We start from the raw sequence: 20,823 nt of genomic DNA on the forward strand, positions 1-20,823 counted from the left end.
CATTTGATATGATTTTTATCACTTGGATTCGGGTTATAACCATACTTCCAGCCCAGATCACCACCTCGTCTAGAACCTGGAGACAATACTTCATAGAACAAGGCTTATTTTCATCCTTTTCTGGTTCTTCAAAATTCAGAAGATGTCTAATCTCATCCCGAACTCTTCAAGAACCTTTGTACAAGAAGCAACATTACCTCTAACACCAGCAAGGTCTTTTTTGAATCGGCTAATACCCCCATTGGTATCTTTTTCACAAAAATCACACCATATACAATTTTCATCATTTGATTTTGGGTTGTACCCATACTTCCAACCCAAATCACTTTTTCTAGGAGTAGCATAAATAGATCTATGACAAGGATTTTGTTCTTGTTTTGGTTTTACATAACTTATAAATTGCTTAATCTCCTCTCTGATAGCTTCAGGAACATTTTTACAAGGGGCAACATCCACCTTAATATCGGCAAGATGTTTCTTGAACTGGTTTATGCCTCCTTTTGTATCTTTTTCACAAAAATTGCATCTAATGCAATTTTGTCATTTGGATTTGGGTTGTATCCATATTTCCAACCCGGATCTCCATTCCGACTAACTCCTGAAGAAGACAGCTCAAAATAAAACAAGCAATCTAAAAAATGCACTTAACTTTGGTTGCTCGAACTCCAAACTTTGAGAAATACTTTGATGATTCGATCCAATGAAATGTAGTTTTTTGGAGGTTTCTTTCTCTCTACAAGGGTTTCTTCGGTGTAGAGTGATGATAATACACCAATTTCCATCTATAAAGGTATAAGGTAATGTACTCAACATCCTGTTACTCATACTAGGTGGAAGAAAGCAATGGAAAGGACAATGAATGCACTCAACTAAAATCATACATATCACAGAGTTGCAAGCTAGAGAAAGAACTGTTGGGTGTGCTGGGTTTATGTAATCCGGAGATTAAAAGCGAGGTTGGCTGATACTCCCAAACCTTTGGCAATGACTACTCCGAAACTGTTGTACCTACTGTCTAACTTAATTTAGTTCAAGTGGTTATATCTATAGCAGCAAACAAGAGCTGGCCACTGTGGCAGCTTGATGTAAAGAAAGCCTTCATGCTGATTTACAAGATGAGGTGCATATGGTGCAACCACATGGATTTGTTGTTCAGGGGAGTCAGATAAGGTATGTTAAGTTGAAGAAATCCATTTCCAGTCTAAAGCAGTCCCCAAGTGCATGGTTTAAGAAATTTAGTGAAATTATTGTGGCATGTGGATTTCAAAACAACCGTATGGAAAACATTCTCCAGTTATCCGGAAATAGGACTCCATGATATTTCTTAGTTGTATATGTTGATGATATTGTCATCACAAGCAATGACCAAGAAGGAATCAATCATTTGAAGAGGCAACTGAAATGATATATTCAATCAAAGGATTTGGCAAGCCAAGCTATTTTTTAGGAACTGAAGTAGCCGGATCAAAGCATGGCATTAGCTTGTCACCATGAAAGCATGTGACTGATTTGTTGATTGACACTGGAAAGTTGGAGGCAAAACCAAGTGAAATCTCCTATGGATTCAAATACAAAATTATTGGCTGATAGGGGGAGTTGTTTTAGGATCCAAGGAGGTACAGAAGACTGGTAGGAAGGTTGATTTATTTGATCATTACTAAGCGTGATATTGCTTTTGTAGCAACTGTAGTCAGTCGGTTTATGCACTCTCCAACAAATCCTCATTGGGATGTTGTTTGTAAAATCGAGCTATTTGAAGGGAGCTCTAGGTAGAGGTCAAATTTACAAGTCAAACAATCAGTTCACAATTTAAGATTACTCAGATGCCGATTAGGCAGGTTCTCCATCTGACAACAGCGTACCATAGATTGTCCCACATTTATTGGTGGAAATCTGGGGACATGGTGAAGTAAGAAGCAACTAATGTACGACAACCTATGGTAGGTCATTGTGTAAATCTAAACACCATGCAATTACACGACCAGGTATAAGTTATGCAGTTAGTGCAGTTAATCAACTACAGTATGCCCCATGCAAACCTTACTAAGAAATTGTCTACTGCATCCTAAAGTATCTCAAGTCATCTCCAGGGGGAGGATTCCTAATTGTCGATCATAATCACTGGGTATCGTAATCTACACTGATGCCGATTGGGCTGGCCCAAAGACTGATGGAAGGATGAGAAAATATTACTGTTACTTTATCGGTGTTAATTTGGTCTCATTAAAGAGATTTATTATAAAAAAAAAAAAAATTAGTGGTCAAGAGTTGAAGCAAAATAAAGAGCTATGGAGCAAGGAGCTTGTAAATTATGTGGCTTAGGATTATACTGGGTGATGAGAGACTTAAAGATCATTTACCACCCAACCTTCATCAGTTCATTGTGATAATGAAGCAGCCATCTACATCATTAAGAACCCTACATATCATGAGAGAACAACAGATATCGAAGTGGACCATGAATTTATAATGGGATAGTGTAGCAACTTGAATTATTTGTATTCATGTGAAATTGAGAGACAAACAAGCAGACATCTTTACAAAACCAGCTGCACATGACAAACAAAAGGTTGTACTTTGTCAAATTGGCCATGATTGATATCTATTCTCCAGCTTGAGGGGAAGCATTGAAAGTGCAATAGCAACTCAGCGGCATAAACAAAATACTTTATTTAGTAAGGATTAAGGAATAATGTGAGTTATTTATTTGAACAAGGGCATATTTTTGTAATTATCTCTAGCTCAATACGATCTAAGTGTGACCAGCCCAACTTAACATACTATGCCACAAATTATGTCTAAGGTTGTCTCACGCCACCTCTCTCTCTCGCTCTCCACTTATTTCTTCTTTATTTCCCTTCATATCTTCTTCTCTTCTCTTCCTTTCTCTCCCTCTTACATACTGATCTCTTACTGAGAGTTCCAGATCAAGATCTACATCATCATTGCAACCTGCATCGCATAGAACATTTTCTTCTCAATATCCATAAATTCAAATATCCTAAATATCCATAAAATCAAATAACACACAGGATTCTTCTCTACATCTATCAATACATTGATTGCATCGACAAATATATCTCTGCAAGGATAATGCATAAAGTTTAGTGCTTTTCTGGGATATGTTCTTCCTTTCAACCTTCACAATTACTATGCATCATCTCTTCTTCATTGCATGTAATCATGTGCATGAGACCAAGTACTGCCAATCCTCACCAAATACAGGTTTTAATAAACTTCTACAGCCCCTCGCAATCAAGGCGCTTATGACGAGATATCATTGAACTAAGGGGGCAATGGGCCAGGTAGCCCGGCCAGCCTGGCCATAAAAAACTAGGGCCTGGTCCACAAAATGTGGCCTGAGGGTCCAACCAAGGCCGGGCCTAGGCCAAGGCTAGCCCGGTTTGGTCCGACCTACTTTCTTTTTCTTTGTTTTTTTCTTTTGTTGCATTTTCAATTTTATTTAGATGGACCCAAATAGGGGGCCTGCACCATCTCATTTTATAAACCCACTCCATGCACTTTATACCAGTAATCCATTGTCCTCTCCAATGTCTTCACCACACTCCTCGGAGCAGCAACAACACCAACACCAAACTAGTAGTCACCATCATCATCGCCAAAGCCTTTTCCCAACTAATCGGGGTCGGCTACATGAATCCTAGTCCGTCATTCTACTCTATTATGGGCCATGTCCTCAATGAGGCCATAAGGACCATATCTTTTTTCACTACTTCCAACCATATCCTTTCGAGCCTACCACCAACCTAACGGTCCTCCTCTCTTTATATTATTCCCAAGAAATATCTTATACATTCTTCATACCTTCCATACTCTCTTGAATCAAATACATCACAAAATTGTCCTAATAACTTCTTTGAAACCTAGGCTTATCCCCAAGATTCACCAGGCATTTTTACTAGGTAACATATAAAATGGTTGATGTTCCACTACAATGATATCTAGACCCTATAACTTCTACCCTACAAAATGCAAACCTACCAGGCTCATCCTGCCTAAGTACATTTTTAGGCAGAGCAGTAGATAGACTTTACATTAAAAAAAAAGAAGCAAGTACAAGGAGAAAATTACATGCAACATGTGAACACAAAATTCAAAAAAGTAACGAAGAAAATGAGAACATTAACAAATTCCTTTTCTCATACATAAGAATTTAATTACTATCGTGAGTTAAGTATTTGCATATGATATTATCTTCAAGTGAAAGTTTGTAGATCCATTGGCAATAACTTTGTCAGTAATATTACTCAAATTACAAAGTTACCAACAAATTATATAAAGCAATTTTTACCCAAAGATCAACTCTAAGCAACTTTATCTTCAAGTGAAAGTTTGCAAATCCATTTGCAATGACTTTGTCAATAATATTACTCAAATTACGAAGTCACCAACAAATTACATAAAGCAATTTTCACCCAAAGATCAACTTTAAGCAATTTACCTATACTACTTGTATTAAAAATATGAATAACTTATTCCATGATTATAAAAAGTAAATAATTGATGCAAGCCCTAGGGGCCCAAAGCATGCTTATCACCCAAATTAATCAATATGGACACATCAGCAAAAAAAGAACTAGTTCAAACTGTTAAAAATGGGGCAATTGGAAAAGAATACCAACAGAAATGCATAGGCTTTGATCATCAAAAAGAATTTGAGGGGAAACACAATGCACAACCAAAGAAAAGCATTACTTGTCCAAAAATGTGGAGAACGCTTTCTAAATTCAACAGTCCACGGGCCAAGGTAAAGAATCCAAAATGAGAAAGCAGTGATTCAAAAAGCAGACCGCCCAACTCCTAGGCGGTCTGAAAGTCCTGGGCGATCAATCCCTAGGCGGTCAATCCCAGGGCGGCCGCCTAGGTGGTATGGAACTCGCCTAGGAGGCCGTCTTGGGCCTGCGCCCCGCCCAGGGGCGAAAAAAAAATTTGTGCGGCATTTTACGTCATTTGTGTTTGTTTTTAAGGCCCAAAAATTAGGGTTTTACGTTCATTTGAAACCCAAACCTTGTTTTGAGCCAAATTTAGAGAGAGAAAACCACCAAAAAACTAGATTGTGGTGAATTTTTAAAGATCGAAGGGTTACTCAACGTTAATCAAAATTGATCAAACATCACCCATTGGTATTATATTTACTTTTTGATGTTTTGCAAAGTTATTAGGGGGTTTTCTAGAATATTTTGAGTATTTAGAAACATTTTTGAGATGGAAGTTTGAAGATTGAGCAATCAAACTCAGAGTAAGTGATTTTTTTATTGCTTAAAAATTTGCATTATTTTTTAGATGTCTTCTTCGGGATCTAATAGGAGTGGTGATCCCGGTTGGAAATATGACTATAACCCAGATCCTAATGATACAAAAGGGGGCATAAACGGGTTCAAGAAACATCTTGCGGATATCAGAGGGAATGTTGCCCCATGTAAAAAGACTCATGATGCTGTTAAAGAGGAAATAAAAAATTTTATAAACTTGATGAAAATGAAAAAAAATGAGAGATTTGCCTCTATAACAGAGATTAGGTCTGGGCTTCGAGTCAATTTTGATGATGATGGTAGTGATGAGGAAAGGATTGGGGAGCGATGTCAAGAGGTTGAGCAATCCATTATTAGGGGAGTAAGAAGCCGCGGGTTAGAGGTCCTATGGATAGTTTCTTACCTCGGCCTGACCCTGAGATTGCAGGAGAGAGAAAACAAAAAAACAAACCACCATTGAAAATAGAATCAAGAAGGAAGAGAGAGAGAGCAGCGTATTATTTGGCTACATAGTTTTATGAGGCAGACATTCCTTTCAATACCGCTCGCTTGAGCAACTTTGATGCCGCACTAGAGGCAATTGGCCAATTTGGCCCTGGGATGAAACCCCCAACCCCATATGAGCTTTCAGAGCCTGTTTTAAAAAAGGCAATGAGTGCCACGAAGGAAGCTGTAGAACTTAAGAAATATGCAAGGGCTCAATATGGGGTTTCTCTTATGACTGATGCTTGGAGTGATAGGAAGAGAAGAAGTCAAATGAATTTGCTTGTGAATTGTCCAGTAGGGACTGTTTTTTTGAGGTCTATTGATGCCTCTGATCATATCCATGATGCCTATTACATATTTCAAGTGATAGAGCAGGGAATCAAGGAGGTTGGGGAGCATCTTGTTATATAGGTTGTCACAGAAAATGTTGCTCCTAATGTTGCTGCATCTAATTTGTTGCGCATAGCTTATCCTAGAATCTTTTGGACACCAAGTGCAGCACCTTGTATAGACCTCATGCTTGAGGCTCTTGGCGGTTTAACCGAGATATCAGATGCAGTGAAGAAGGCCAAGTATGTTACGAATTTCATTTATAACCACCATATCACCCTCAGCTTGATGTGTACCTTTACAAAGAAGAAAGAGATTGTGAGGCCTGGGGTCACGAGATTTACGACCTGGTACTTATGCCTAGATAGCACACATTAAAGGAGAGTGCAGTTGAGGCAAATGTTTACCTCGGTTGAGTGGAGAGCATGCAAGTGATCTAAGGCTCAGGTTGGGAAGAAGGTGAGAGATTATACTTTCTAAGGCTTTTTGGCGAGGGTTGAAGGACGCTCTTAAGGTATTTTTTCCTCTTATCAAAGTCCTTCACATGATTGATAGTGACAAGCCTTCTATGGACTACATATATGATGCTATGAAGAAATGCAAAAGAGAGACAATCCAAAATTTCAATGATGTCCGCTACAAGCCTGTTTGGGAGATTATTGATGAGAAGTGGGATAAGCAGTTTCATCAGCCATTGCATGCAGCTAGTTATTTTTTGAACCCAGCTTTGTTTTATATTGACAAGGATATACAAAAAAATGATACAATTATGGATGGATTTAATAAGTGTGTAGAGGTGCTAGTCCCTGATCTTGAAATGCAGGATATTATATGCGCGGATGAGCTGATAAATTACAAGTGCTCATTAAAGTCTTTTGGGAGTCCAATGGCGACGAGGCAAAGGACCAAAATTAATCCAAGTATTAAATATTATTATATTAATAATATTCTTAAGTTCATCTTCATCAAGTTCAATTGTTCAAGTAATCAAGTATTTCTATTATTTATTTATGATTTTTTTTATTTCTTTGCGGGCCATTGGTAGAGCCAACATAGACGTAGTTCTCCAAATTTACAAAAGTCGGTCATTCGGATCTTAAACCTAACCACTTCTTCATCCGGATGTGAGCGCAATTGGAGTACTTTTGAAGGGGTAAGACCATAAGGGTAATTTATATAATTTTAAAAATAATACATGAACCATAGATATTAGATTTCAATTAGTTCACTTTCATTTTATTTTGTTAAGTTCATACAAAGAAAAGGAACAAACTTGAATCAAAGAAGTTCAATGACCTTGTCTATGTCAAGTACAATCGATTCTTGAAGGACAGATTTGCAAAGAGAGATAATAAAGACCCCATTAGATCAAAAATATGGACAATGATATGGAGTGGTTAGTTGATGATGATGAGTTCGAGGGGCAAGAAGGATTGACATGGGACATGGTCATAGATGCTTCAGGGACAACAGCTGACCCTCCTAGGGCCACTAGAGCTTCTACACAGAGAACAAGGGTGGAGGAAGAGGAGGAAGAAGAGTCAGATTCACAAGAGACGGAGGAAGACGAGTCGCAATATGTCGAGGAGGGTGATGACTTCGTCGACTCCGATGAATATGATGCCAATGCAACTGACCCAAGATTTTTTGATGACGAATGAATGTTGATTGTTGAATAATTATTAAACTTTGTTACTTTGAAGTTTGAACTTTGATTGAAGTATTGTGTATCAGTGTTTTAAAATGCGGCCGCATCGCCGCATATGCGGTCGCATCATGCGCAATGCGCTCGCATCTGCATCAGAAACAGGCGCATATACGCTTTTGACAGATGCGGCCGCATATGAGCCACATCAGGCCGAATCGTAGGCACATCCCGCATAGGCCACATCGCACCGCATCCCACTACTACAATGTCCGCCGAATTGTTTCTCTGCTTTGCCCCTCGAGGAGGGGCAAAATGGTCTTTTTGACCATCCAAATGTTAGGGAAACTGTTTGGGGGCCTTAAACGAAGATTTTCAGCCACTTTTGTGACTTTTTTTGCATCAAATCGAGGTAAAAAAAATTTAGGCGGAATTTGTTTTTCATCGAAATCTTTGAATTGGCGGTTGTTTGATACTTGGATGTTCATTGGATGCCTTGGATTGTTCATTTGAAGATGTTAGGGTGAATTTGGGATAAGAAATCGGCGGTTTCAGAGGTCGTAAAGAAATCGAGCAGTACTTCACAGAGTCGGTAAGTTTTTTTTCCTTTTTGTACAATATTACTATTATACATATTTTTTGAGTAAAGTCTTCTTCTCAATCTTCTAGTAATAAGGATCCGGCTTGGAAATATGCTAAACTAAAAAATCCCAAAGATAGAAAATGTGTGATATGCTTGCTCTGTGGAAATACTCATATGCGTGGATAACTGGATACAGAATCTCCGACAGCTAATAGTTTTGAAGTTAATCATTAAACTAAAATACCTACTATCACATATACCACCTTCATATTTTTTTTATGCATTAACTTATTTTTAAAAAAAAATTAGAATTTTTTTACATTTATTGACCGCATCATCGCGATGCACACGCATCCGCGCCGCATCGGTCCCCCACCGCATCAAGGCCGCATCTCGCATTTTAAAACAGTGTTGTGTATTGAACATTTGAACTATTGAAGATTCTTTTGAGTCTTCAAGTATTACTTTCATAATTTTATAATTTGGTTGGTTGGAATATTTTAAGTTTTAATTGGATATGGATTATGGAGCATGCACCGACTTATGGATTATGGTTATGCTTATGGAATGTGTGTTAAATGCTAATATGTAATATAATTTGAATATAACTGACAGTCAGATACTCAAATAACTGCATAATCCTTATTTGGATTCAACTGGGCCGCCCAGGTTCTGGGCTCCCGCCTAGGCGCTGGGCGGCGTGGACCCCCCAATCCACCTAGGACTCGCCTGGCGCTTTTTGAAATACTGTGAGAGAGAGAGAGAGAGGAGTTACATTTCTACGGTGGCATATCATCATTAACAATGCACATAACAGCCTCTTGTACCAACCGGGAGTGGCGACTACATAATAATTTACTAACAGAAATGTAAAGCTAGAGCAAGCTAAAAAAGGGTTCCTGGAACATATTAATAAGATTAATTTTTACCTTTTTGTATTCATGATATTTTATACCAAATGAATAAAATAGATTGACACCTGAAATATACAGTTCGGGTCCAACACAATAGCACCAATACATACAAAGAAGAGTCAAATCCTTAAAACTTACTGCTAGAATGACTTAGTTAAACCATATTTAAGTTCCGAAGTAATGAAGACAAATGGTAGACATATGCTTCAAATCCTAGCACCATACATCGATAATCCAATAGACTGAAAGATACAAAGATTAGTTTTCAGTATTTCCCCAAAAATATTTGTATTGCATATATTTTATGTAAGCTGACCTCAAGTAGTAGGCTTTATAAGCATTTGGACCTTCCTTGAAAAGTACTGACAACCCATTGCGAATTAAGAAAGTCCGCAACTGCAATTTCACAACACAAACGCAATCACATTTGACTTTAGTTTAGTCTACATTGTCACACAAGATAATGGATTAAGAATTTCATTACATCAGTTACAAGACATATGGTACAAACAATTAGATCTCATCAAAGAAAATGATACATTTACATGCTATCAAAGTAAACTTCTGATCTATTAAAAATTAAAATTCCAACACATTCCTTCAAAACTGGTTCCCATGTCTAGTAGCTACATGTACCTTATATGTAAGGAATTTCAGTTTAATCATTAGATTTGCATCTTCATCAGCTAAACCATCAGTCCCAGATGCATTTGTTCCTGTTCTTTCATTTGTTTCTTTGAATAACAACCCACTATAGTTCACTGAATCAGCCGCAGATTCGTTGCCGACTTTGAATAAATTGACGTCAACAAAAAAACCTGTAAAAGCCATGAGTACGGAAAGTCCATAAAGAACCATGAAAAAACAATGGATACCAAAAACTTGAGGAAGAAAAACAGATTTCTTCAACAATAAAAATTGAGATCACATTATCATTATAATCAGTTTTGGGCATGTTACTGCATAGTATACCTGAGAATGCAGCAACCAAATTGAATCGTACAGATGTGAAAGACCAGTGAGGACAAAAGCACTTATCCAAAGTCCTTCTTGATCAACAATGTGTACGCCAAGTCAGTGGAACATCCACAAGTCCATTGTAAGAAGTGAAGATATGGGATTATATGCTAGATCTGTGTGGGATGAAATGGGTCATGCCATGATCTCGGGAAGATTTTTGCAAAAGGTGATCTTCATTGTGTGTCAAGCCTAAGGGGAAGGTGATGGAAGCTTTGTAGTTTATCAATTTGGGAGGACTGCGGAAGGAGAATAAAAGATGTACTTTTCAGGAAACGGGTGTTCAGGTCTCGATTCTCAAGGAGCAGATCAGTGGCATATCTCTATACTCAGCCAACCACTAGATGTACTTAGATTACTTTAATTTAATTTTTCTGAAAATTTATTTTCTAAGGAGCCAGGCCGAGCCAGAATGAGCCATGATTTAAGCCCTAGAGCTGACCCACAAGGATTGGACCCAGGTTGTTCTGCCTATGATGAACCCAAGACTGGTCCAACCAAGCTTTTATTTTTGACTTACAAATCAAGTATGAAAGATCACAATGGTGCAAGACAAACAACCTTTAGCCCAATGTTGCACTGTCTGTTCCCTCAATCTCTTTCTAGTGACTAAGATGTTCACCTCTTGCGCTATGATAGTATAAAGAAAGCCCCAGAATTGTTGGGGTTTTGTGGCCTTTAAAGGCCGTGAGAGCATATAAATATAAATTGTAATGGATTACACACTTAAGTGAAAGTATGTGTATCAGCTGGCTGTGGTAGTGTTAGATCGTTTATAGTCCTAGTCATCGCCAAAACCATTACCCTTGGGCATATGGCACTACCAAGAAGGCTTTCAGGGGGGTCATCCCTTGTAAGGGTCAGATAAATGCCCAGATATGGTTTGTGGGCAAAGAGAACTATGTGGTCTTCTATGTGCAGATGCAGGCCTGTACGCGCAAGGGCTCAATCCTCAATAAACTTCCGCACGACATGTACACATGATAGCAGCGTTACTGGGGGAGCAACCCTGAAAAAGTATATGTCTACATATGGATATAGAGAGCCCTCATTGCACTATGTGTGAATGACTTGCTCTTACAAGCCTGTCTATAATCCACATTCTGCAATTATGGTTCCACTATTTATGGGCAAACTTTGACAACCCAATCATAAGTCTCTACATAAGACTGTATGTCATGGGTCTTGTTGAGTTGGTCTGAGAAGATAATCAAGGATCACGATTACCAGATCGGGTAAAGTGCCCTGACAATCACTTATTTTGACCTATTGGTTCCAATCCACTTCTAGATGTTTTGTTTTCAGTGTAAATAACTGTTTTTTGTAAATTTTAGAAATTTTATAGAATTTCTAAAATTTTAAAATTTCTAAAATTAATTTCAGCAATAAAAAGCCCTTCAAGGGTGTTTCTAAAATTCCAATAGTGTGAAGGGGCAAGTGTGGGGCCCTTGGTTTGAGCCCCACATGTGTGCCACACCACATGGGTGGGGCATGAAACCCATGAACTCACACATGGAGGTGGAAAGCCCCCCTCCTTTTCTTATTTTAGTTTTGCTTTAATTAAATAAAAGGTGTCTTTTAAGCTAGCTACGGAAATCTTAAAAAAAAAATAAAAAAAAATAAAGATTTCTCATTTTGTGGGAGTTAGTTTTGAAAATATTTTTACCATATCATTTATCTTTTGAATTGCTACAAACTTGATAGATATGGGAGTTCTATAAGACTAGGTTTAGATTGATCTTAGCCTAGTTTGACTAGAAGAGGATATATGTCAAAAATTTAAGGGTAAGGTTCATACAATTCCTCCCTAAATCTTGATGGTTGATTTATGGGATAGATAGCTTAGATTTAATTCTCTCTCACTTCATAGATTTTCTAAAATGCTATTAGTCATTATGAGTCACAATTTTGGATAGCCATACCAAAGGCCCTTGAGGCCTATATAAGGAGGGACATTCCCCCCCGTCCTCCATTCTATGCACATTACTTTCTAGCCCTTCTCTCTTATTTCTCTCTCCATGCACACTCTCTCTCTTGTTCTCCACTCTCTAATTGGCATGTCACCCTCATAAGACTCCAGGGGTGGGCCACCACCCTACGTGATTGAGAGATAAGGGGCATGCCCAGCCCTAGATTACATCAAGGACAGATGCCCAGCGAACGCCTAGCGCCTAAGCGGCCACCTAGGCGGTCCTGAAGGCCTGGCAGCATCACCAGGGCCTAGGCGGCCAAATTGGGTCGCAGTCCCTGGGCGGCCACCTAGGCGATACGAAACCAGCCTAAACAAGCGCCCAGTGCCCAGCCCTGAGCGGCCACCCTGGGCCTGCGTCCCGCCTAGGGGGGGAAATTTTTTATTTTTTCCATTGTATTGTTTTTTTTTAAAATAGAAAGGGTTTGAAGGATGGGTTTTAGGTTCATTTCAAACCTAAACCCACAAGAACTCATTTTAGAAAGCAAGAAACCTCAAGAAAACCAAATTTTGTGACTTTCATTGGATCAAAATGTTTCTCAAAGTTATGAAAAACGGATCTAAACATCACCCAAGTATATTTGATTTAGTTTTGGAGTTTTATAATCCTATTAGATGGTGTTTTTATTATTTTAGCACCAAAAAACATTTCAGAGATGGGAGTTTGGAGTTCGAGCAATCAAAGTAAGTGCAAAAATTTATTTTTTAGATTGCTTGTTTTATTTTGAGATCTCTTCTTCAGGATCTAGTCAAAGTGGAGTTCCGGGTTGGAACTATAGTGATAACCTAAATCCAAATGACAAAAATTGCATTAAATGTAATTTTTGTGAAAAAGATGCGAAAGGGGGCATAAACCAGTTGAAGAAACATCTTGGAGGTATTAAGGGGGATGTTGCCCCTTGTAAAAATGTTCGTAAAGCTATCAGAGAGGAGATTAAGCAATATATGAATTCTGTAAAACAAAAACAAGAAGAAAATCCTTGTCATTTGAATAAGTCTATTTCTGGTACTTCTAGAATAAAATATGGATTATGGTCATATGGATTATCAAAATTCTCTTCTAGACTTCTATCTTTTTTTTTTTAGCTGGGATTATGGCCATACCCTCAGTCACACCAAGAGTCCCTCTATCAAGGGCCAAAACCTAGGCCGCCCAGGTTCTGGGCACCCGCCTAGGAGCTGGCCGGCCTGGACACCCATGGCCGCCTGGGTGCCGCCTAGCGCTTTTTGAAACACTAGAGGTGCCAGACAATGGCATGTCCTAAAGGTTCATAAATTGGTCCAAAAAACCCTAATTGTGTTATGCTCTCATAAAAATTATAGTTCGTGAGGTAGGGGTACAGGGTGTACTAAGTTTTATGTGGGTGACCCTAGGTAAATTCAAATAAGTACCAACTATTCGCTTTTATTTCCATCATTGCTTGTTTGATTGAGTTTCCATGAACATGATTTGTACTAAAATTGTTAGTGGAAGCTTATTTTTCATTTCTAGATTGTGTCTATTCCTTTTGGTAGTAAAAGTAAAAATCCTAAATTGTATTTATGGTTTTATTTTTTGTATATGGGTGCTACAACTATATAGCGGATAGTAGAACACCAAACGGTTTACAACAGAATCCCAATGGATAGCAAACAACACCTAAAAAGCATTTGCATTTTCATAGATTTTCTTAAGCTTGTAGAATACTTTGATAGGATGAAATAGAGCCTGTTGGAGTCAAACCCTAGCCAAAGGTCCACGACGTGCTCCTTGGAAGAAGATGGCAGAGCTCCTTATAAACATTGTGAGAGTAACCTATTCACCGTTCTAAGGGGGAGCTTTCCACCATGAAGCATGCCGCGTGTTGAGGGAACCTTCTTCCCTCAGCAGAGAAAGCTAGTAGATTCGAAGGTGTGAAGGTTGAAGGACAGTGTGTGTAGGGAAAGATAAGGGTGGGCAGAAGAAATAAAGGGATGGAGAAAGAGAAGAAGGGGTAGAGGGAAATAGGAAGGGGAAAGAGAAAGGTGAAGACAAGAAGCGTGGTAGGCTACCTTTTATGGAAGAAAATGGTAAAGGGTTAAAACAGGTGAAGCTAAAAAGAAGAAAGAGAAAAGAGGAGAGAGAGGAGAGATAAAGGGATAGCACTGCAAAAGAGAGTGGGGGAGAGGCCAACGAGGGAAAAGGCTTAAAAATCCCTCCATATGTAATTTTCTTTTCCTTTTTCTTTTTTTTTTTCCATTGCCACTCTCACTTTATGGTTTTTTCTTTCCCCTTTTTTTCCTTTTTTTTTCTCCATATATTTTTTCTCTCCTTTTTTTTTTTGCTTTTCTTCTTTTTTCCATCCCCTGAATAGTAAAGGTATAATTGTAGAGGGACAAGAGCAATGAAAGGAGAGAAGAGTACTAGATTTCAAGCAGTACAGCGAAGAAATAAGAGTAAGAAATTAGACATTGGTGTGATAAGAGGAGGGGCAAAGAGATTAGGGAGTAGAGAAAGAAAGGAGAGAGAGACTAGAAGTAAGTGAATAGAAAGGAAAGCATAGAGAAGGGCGTAAAGCAAAAAGAAGAAAATGAGAGATTGGGGAGAGGAGAGGAGGGAAGAAAAGAGAGAGAGTTTAGAGGTTGGTGAGTTGAGAGGAGGAGAGCAGAGAGGTAGAGGTTAGAGAGTAGAGTAGAGAGAAGAGAGAGGGGGATAAGTTGTAGGGGTGATGTGAAGTGTACCTAGTTTGAGAGACTAAGGAGATCATTCCTCTCTCATCAGAGCCAAAGCCTGTGTACAAAACTCCATCTAGGGGGCAGGGAGGAGAAGAAGATAATATTTTGAAGAGAAAGATAGCCGGAAGGATTTTTCCTTAATGGATCCCCGAAAGGATTTTTCCTTAATGGATCCCTGGAAGGATTTTTCCTTAATGGATCCCCAGAAAAAATTTTCCAGGCCCAAAGAGGGCTTAGACAGGGGGACCATTGTCACCATTCTTATTCACACTCATAGGAACTCTTCACCCAAACAATCTCAAGACTTTATGACAGAAGCCTCCTTTCGGGTTTTCGAACTTGTCCCTCGAGTCCAACTATTTTGCTTCTTCTTTATGCAGACGACACCCTTGTCTTCTGTTATGCTAACCCTACCCAAGTTGATTGCTTTTGGCGGTTCTTGCAAACCTTTGAACTTCTCACAGAGATGAAAGCAAATTTAAAAAAGACAAAAATGATAGGGATCCGCGTTGGCAACGCCAACCTGCTCAGTTTAGCTCTTCAGCTGGGTTGTGCCACTGAATTGTTACCTTCTTCATACCTAGGGCTGCCTCTGTGCATAAGAAAACCCAGCAAAAACCACTGGGCTAATCTGATCGAAAGGTTCACTTAGAAGTTCGCCTCTTAGAAGGGTAGGTTCCTCTCGTTTGGAGGTAGAATCACCTTGATTCAAGCTACCCTTGCCAGTATCCCAATTTACTACATGTCTTTGTTTCAAATCCCCATCTCGGTCATCCTCCGCCAAGAAAAGCTTATCAAGGATTTCTTATGGTCAGGAATGGAGGGAACCAACAAACTTCATCTAGTCACCTGGGATATTGTCTCCTCCCCCAAGAAATTTGGGGGCCTGGGTATCAAAAACCTTAGGACCATTTTTTTTTTTTTTTTGCCAGGAGTTTCTCTTGGAATTACCTTGGACCTCTTTATCTTATAGTAATACAAAAGTTAACAGTTATAAAAAAAAAAAAAAAAAAACCTTAGGACCATGAATCTTGCCCTCCTTGGCAAATAGTGGTAGAAATTTTCCTCCCCACATCTTCTCCGTTGGAAACAGGTTATTCAGGTGAAATATGGTATCATTTGTGGAAAGTGTCTCCCTAACCCCCCAACCCATAGATCCTCTGGAGCGTGGAAATGCGTCTCCTACACCAGGAATGATTTCCTCAATCGGATCAGATTTAGACTACGTAATGGTTCTCGTATTCTGGTCTGATCTTTGGATATGACTCTCTCCTCTATATATTATTTTCCATTCTCTCTTCCTTGTTGCAAGAGACCAAAGAGCCTTGATAGCTGATTATGTAGTGCTCAATGGCTCCAACTTGGCCTGTACTTCAATTTCCAGGCGTAATTTGACGAACCAAGAATCTCCTTCCCTTTTACCTCTTCTCCAATTGTTAGACCCCATTTTCTCAACCCTTCGAGATATTTCTCTGTCTCCTCATTCTATTCATCCCTCCTCCCTTTGCAGAACCCCAAGCCTCTCCTCAATTCATCTTTGGCTCTTCCAATCCCCCACAAAGTCCAGGCTTTTGTGCGGGCCCTCCTCCATGGTAGAACCCTCACACTTGATCAACTCTAGAGGAGAGGGTTTTCTCTCCCAAACCGTTGCATTCTCTGCTTTCAGGAAGAGGAAATTGTTCCTCATCACTTTACCCAATGTGAAGTTTTCCTCAATCTGTGGTCCTCAATCCTTAAACTTTTCGGGTTAAAGTGGGTTACCCCCCAAAATTGAACGATCTCTTTGAGACCCCCACCCCCCTTTCTCCTTTCTCAAATTTTGGTAGAAAACTCTGGTACCTCTCTATAGCGGCACTGCTTTGGAGCTTATGACTTGAGAGAAATTCGCACAGTTTTAGAGGAATTTTAAAATCCACTGAATCAGTCTTAGAGTCTATTACTACCCTCATCTTTCTTTGGGCCAAAAATATTCCCATTTTAGGCTTCCAATCCAACATTTCCTTAATAATTGGGCTTGTCTCCTACATTTATTCACCCAGACAGTTAAAACTAGACCCAGTTGGACCCCCCTCCCTTGGGCTTCCTTAAGCTTAATACTGATGGGTCTTCACTAGGCAACCCAGGACCCTCGAGAATTGGAGGCACTCTATCAGACAATGCTTCTACTGTTTTTTCTTTCTCAGCGTACATTGGGGTCCACGACTGTACCTTTGCTGAGGCAATGGCACTGCAAGAAGGCCTCAAAAGGGTGGCCCACATGGGAACCAATGCTCAAGGTTTAATGGTAGAAGTTGATTCCAGCAATACCCTCCTTGGGCCACCCACCAACAGCAACCGCCTTGAAGGTTATCTTCAATCTTTCAGCAAATATTTTTCCTATGCAGCTCCCTCCCCCAGCTCACCCTCAAGCAACGCTGAGGCAGATAGGTTGGCAAAAGAAGGAGCTTCTCTAGGCGCAGGAGCTCAGCCTACTAACTCCCTAAATTAACATGAACAACTAACCAAAGTTCGGCTACAAGATATATGTTGTGCCGTGTGTACATTTATGATGCAGCACAAAATGCCTTCTATTTTCGCTAGTAAAATTTAAGATTGTGTTTTCCGGATTTTCAGGGCTGACTTATAGGGTTTAAAGTTGTTTATGAATTTTAGTTTCTTTTTTTTCTTTGAAGTTTTTTTAGTCCTTGACGAGCCTTTTGGCAATGTAGTTAAAAAGGCCATTCAGACTTACTTTTTTAACATCATTACACTTTTTTGTTTAATTAGGAAATCTATTTCAATTAGAATAGGATTTCTTCGGTTTTACGTAAGGTCTTTACAATAAATAGGAGTTGCAATCGAGTTTTTCCTTTCATAGTTGAATATTATTTGTTTAAACTAGAGAGCTAAGAAGCTTGGCTTGTGAGCTTCCACTGTTATTTTCAATCAAATTTTTAGTTCTTTGATTTCATTCTACAATTTTGACTTTACATTGGTATAACAGCAGGCCCATTTCAAAAGCTCCCAACGATCGCTACAAGTTTGCCTGATCATTAGTAGAGGAGGTCATGTTTGTGGTTGTGGATTCGTGGTAGCGACGACGTTACATGGGAGGAATTCAATGATCTGAAAGAATTGAGGAAATGACTTGTGAAATATGTCGAAGAAGTTTGAATCGAAGGAGGTTCGAGCATCTAATGCACAAGGTGCGTCCAATAAGCTCCGATCGATGTTCAGTAACCAATAAGTCAGATATGAATAAGCTCCGATCGATGTTCAGTAACCAATAAGTCAGATACGAAAAAGCTCGAATCGATGTTCAGCAACCAATAAGTCAGATGTGAATCCAGTGGATTTGACTCCACAGGAGACAAATATCTCCGTAACCATGGAAAAAATGAAACTTCGCATCATAACCAAGGAAGGGACAACGGTCCTTCTCATAATGAGTGACTACCTAAAGCCGTCTTTGATGAGGAAAAAGGGGATCCAATCACAGCTCAGAGCCACACGAGAAAACTTTGCCTACAGATATGTATTCTTAATTATCAGCCTAAATCACCTTCTATATCCCATAGTTGGTTTGATCTATGACGAAAAATGAGATTTTGTGCGTGATCCAATTGTTTATGAAGAACCTTTTGAAGTTCAAGAATTGGACCCTTTTATTGGTAATAGATTTTGAAACGAATGAAGAAAACCTTGACGGCAAGGTGAAAAAGGGAACCCTAGGATCTCCATTTACTGAGGAAAAAATGGGCAAAACCACAAGGTTTAATGAAGAAGGCGCATGTTTGTTTGTCCTTGAGTTGAACTCAAGCAATTTTAGCGGATTTAAGTTGGTGAAATTAGGCAAATCCAGCAAGTTTATGCTGCTGAACTGAGCATATAAACCACAATTACTCCACGAGATGTTCTCAAATCCCAGTTTTGATGCACAATACCTACATATTTATTGGGCTAATAACCCACAGGTCCCGAGAATCAAGGAAAAAATTTCAGGTTAAAGGAGATAGTTATTTTAATACAGAATTCATCATAACCTACTTCAAAACTTGAGGACACTATGCAACTAATGGAGTCAGATGCTAAATAAGATGCCTCTTATTTTTGAAATTTTTCTTTCAATTTTTTAAGGATTTTTTGGATTTTAAGTTAACATTTATTTAAAAAAAAAAAAAAGATTGTTTTGGATTTTTAGGGGTTTAATTTTAGGGTTTTTAAGTTGTTATAGGGATTTTAGAATTTCTTAGATTTTGTTTACTGGATTTTATGGGCTCTCTATGAAGTAGCTAGAGTCTTTACAGAATCACCTATTTTATCAGAGGGTAAAAATATATGTACGAAGTTTTTCAACTTAGGACTCAAGAATCACGATTTCTTGGGTTTTAAGTGACGTCTTTTATTATAAATAGTGGTTGTATTAGGGCTTTACATTTAGAGTTGAATGCTATTGTTTTGAGAGTACTAGTTAAACCGGAGTGCTAAGAGCCTTGGATTGACACTTCCACCATTATCTTCAATAAAATTTTCAGTTCCTTGATTTCCTTCTATAAATTCTCCACTACATTATTTGACTTCTAGCAACATTCGATGTTTTGCAAGTGGAATTAAAAATAACATTTTAGTTTTCATTTCTCACTAAAAAGTAACATTTTTTGTGCGTGCCAACACATGAGTCAACACCTAAACATGGTGTTAACGTGGCTCTCAAAAAAAGCCACTAAAACACAAACTCAGCATCACCTAATATGCCACAACAACAATGCCAAAACATAGTTTGGGACCTTTCAGATGAGCTATCAATATGCCAACAAATATCACTGAATCTGTAGTTATGAAACTCCTACTCTCAAGAACAAGGCAAACTTGCAAAAGAATATATGTTGATAAATGATATGTCACTTATGGGTCAAGGATCATTATGCCAGAAACTAACCAATGACAGCCCTCACAGAATATTAAATAGAAACAATAAAAATAAACATAACAGAAGCTCAGAGAGAAATGAAAAAAGCATCAAAATCCTCCAAAGCTACAGTAACAGTATATATAATAAAAATTAATTTTAAGTTGAAAATGATGAATAACATCAAAGTCCACGAAAGCTACCTCTGTATAAAGGCCACAGTCCTGGATTATTCCTGAAATGAAGGAAACAAGTCATTCTTCAAAACACATATTGGATCAAGATAACAAGATCAATTATCCTACTCAATTCTTTCAAGCTCAGGACTCGCCTGACTAGATACTGTTACAAACCCAACAAGGCTCTTTATCTTGAGACTTGCCTCAGTCAATCAATTTTTTCCCAATTTTCCAATAGACTTGGCCGAGTCTTTCTTAAGATTCGCCCCAGTTGAGTCCACATGATTCAGATCGGGACTTAGCCGAATCCCAAGCTGTGTTAATGGTTTAAAACACTAATCCTATTATACACGCAGTATTGTATCAAGGGGCGTAATTAACCTCATCTCTTTTTGATAACGCCGAAATCCAGAATCACTATGCACATGGATGACCATCTTAAAAGTAGCATTCTCTTTCGGTGATGCGACAGTCTTGTGAAAGTTACGGTAACACTTGAAAGCAGCTGGGAAATGCTTCTGTCTCATCAAACGGATCATTTCCTGACCAAACATATTGGCAAAAACATTACACGTCTACTATTTCAATGTAACACGAAATAGATTATGGGACCAATATCTGGGTCAATAACAGCATAAGTTACTGACAAAAATGCTTATGAGCCTTGTTACAAATAACACCTAAAAGAAAGGACGGAAAAAAAAAAAAAGGAAGTATATATCCAATTATGTTACAAAACAATACATAATTAACTCTCATTTTCTATCGGGGCTTTTTAGAGAAAAAGTATTTCAGTTAATTTTTTGAAGAGAAATGAAATCTAGCGTTTTACATTATGAGAATAG

The 20,823-nt window shown here is 38.6% G+C and overlaps 1 protein-coding gene across 7 annotated transcripts in view; it reads right to left on the minus strand.

The window, feature by feature from the left end:
- RNL (RNAligase) overlaps positions 1-20,823 on the minus strand; it is a 134,838-nt gene that overhangs the window by 59,126 nt on the left and 54,889 nt on the right. For all 7 annotated transcript variants that reach the window (XR_016061392.1, XR_016061394.1, XR_016061393.1 and 4 more), the window contains 4 exons: positions 20,360-20,520; positions 20,003-20,034; positions 9,868-10,049; positions 9,548-9,627 (listed from right to left, as the gene is read on the minus strand). Coding sequence is in view for 4 of the 7 variants with exons in the window: in XM_006843213.4 (XP_006843276.3) it covers positions 9,548-9,627; positions 9,868-10,049; positions 20,003-20,034; positions 20,360-20,520 (455 nt within the window). In the remaining 3 variants the exon portion in view is untranslated. The remainder of the gene's footprint in view (positions 1-9,547; positions 9,628-9,867; positions 10,050-20,002; positions 20,035-20,359; positions 20,521-20,823) is intronic.

The sequence above is a fragment of the Amborella trichopoda genome, chromosome 8 (genome assembly GCF_054954075.1).
Source record: "Amborella trichopoda isolate Santa Cruz 75 chromosome 8, AtrichopodaSantaCruz75HAP2 v2.0, whole genome shotgun sequence".
In the NCBI taxonomy this organism is placed as follows: Eukaryota; Viridiplantae; Streptophyta; class Magnoliopsida; order Amborellales; family Amborellaceae; genus Amborella; species Amborella trichopoda.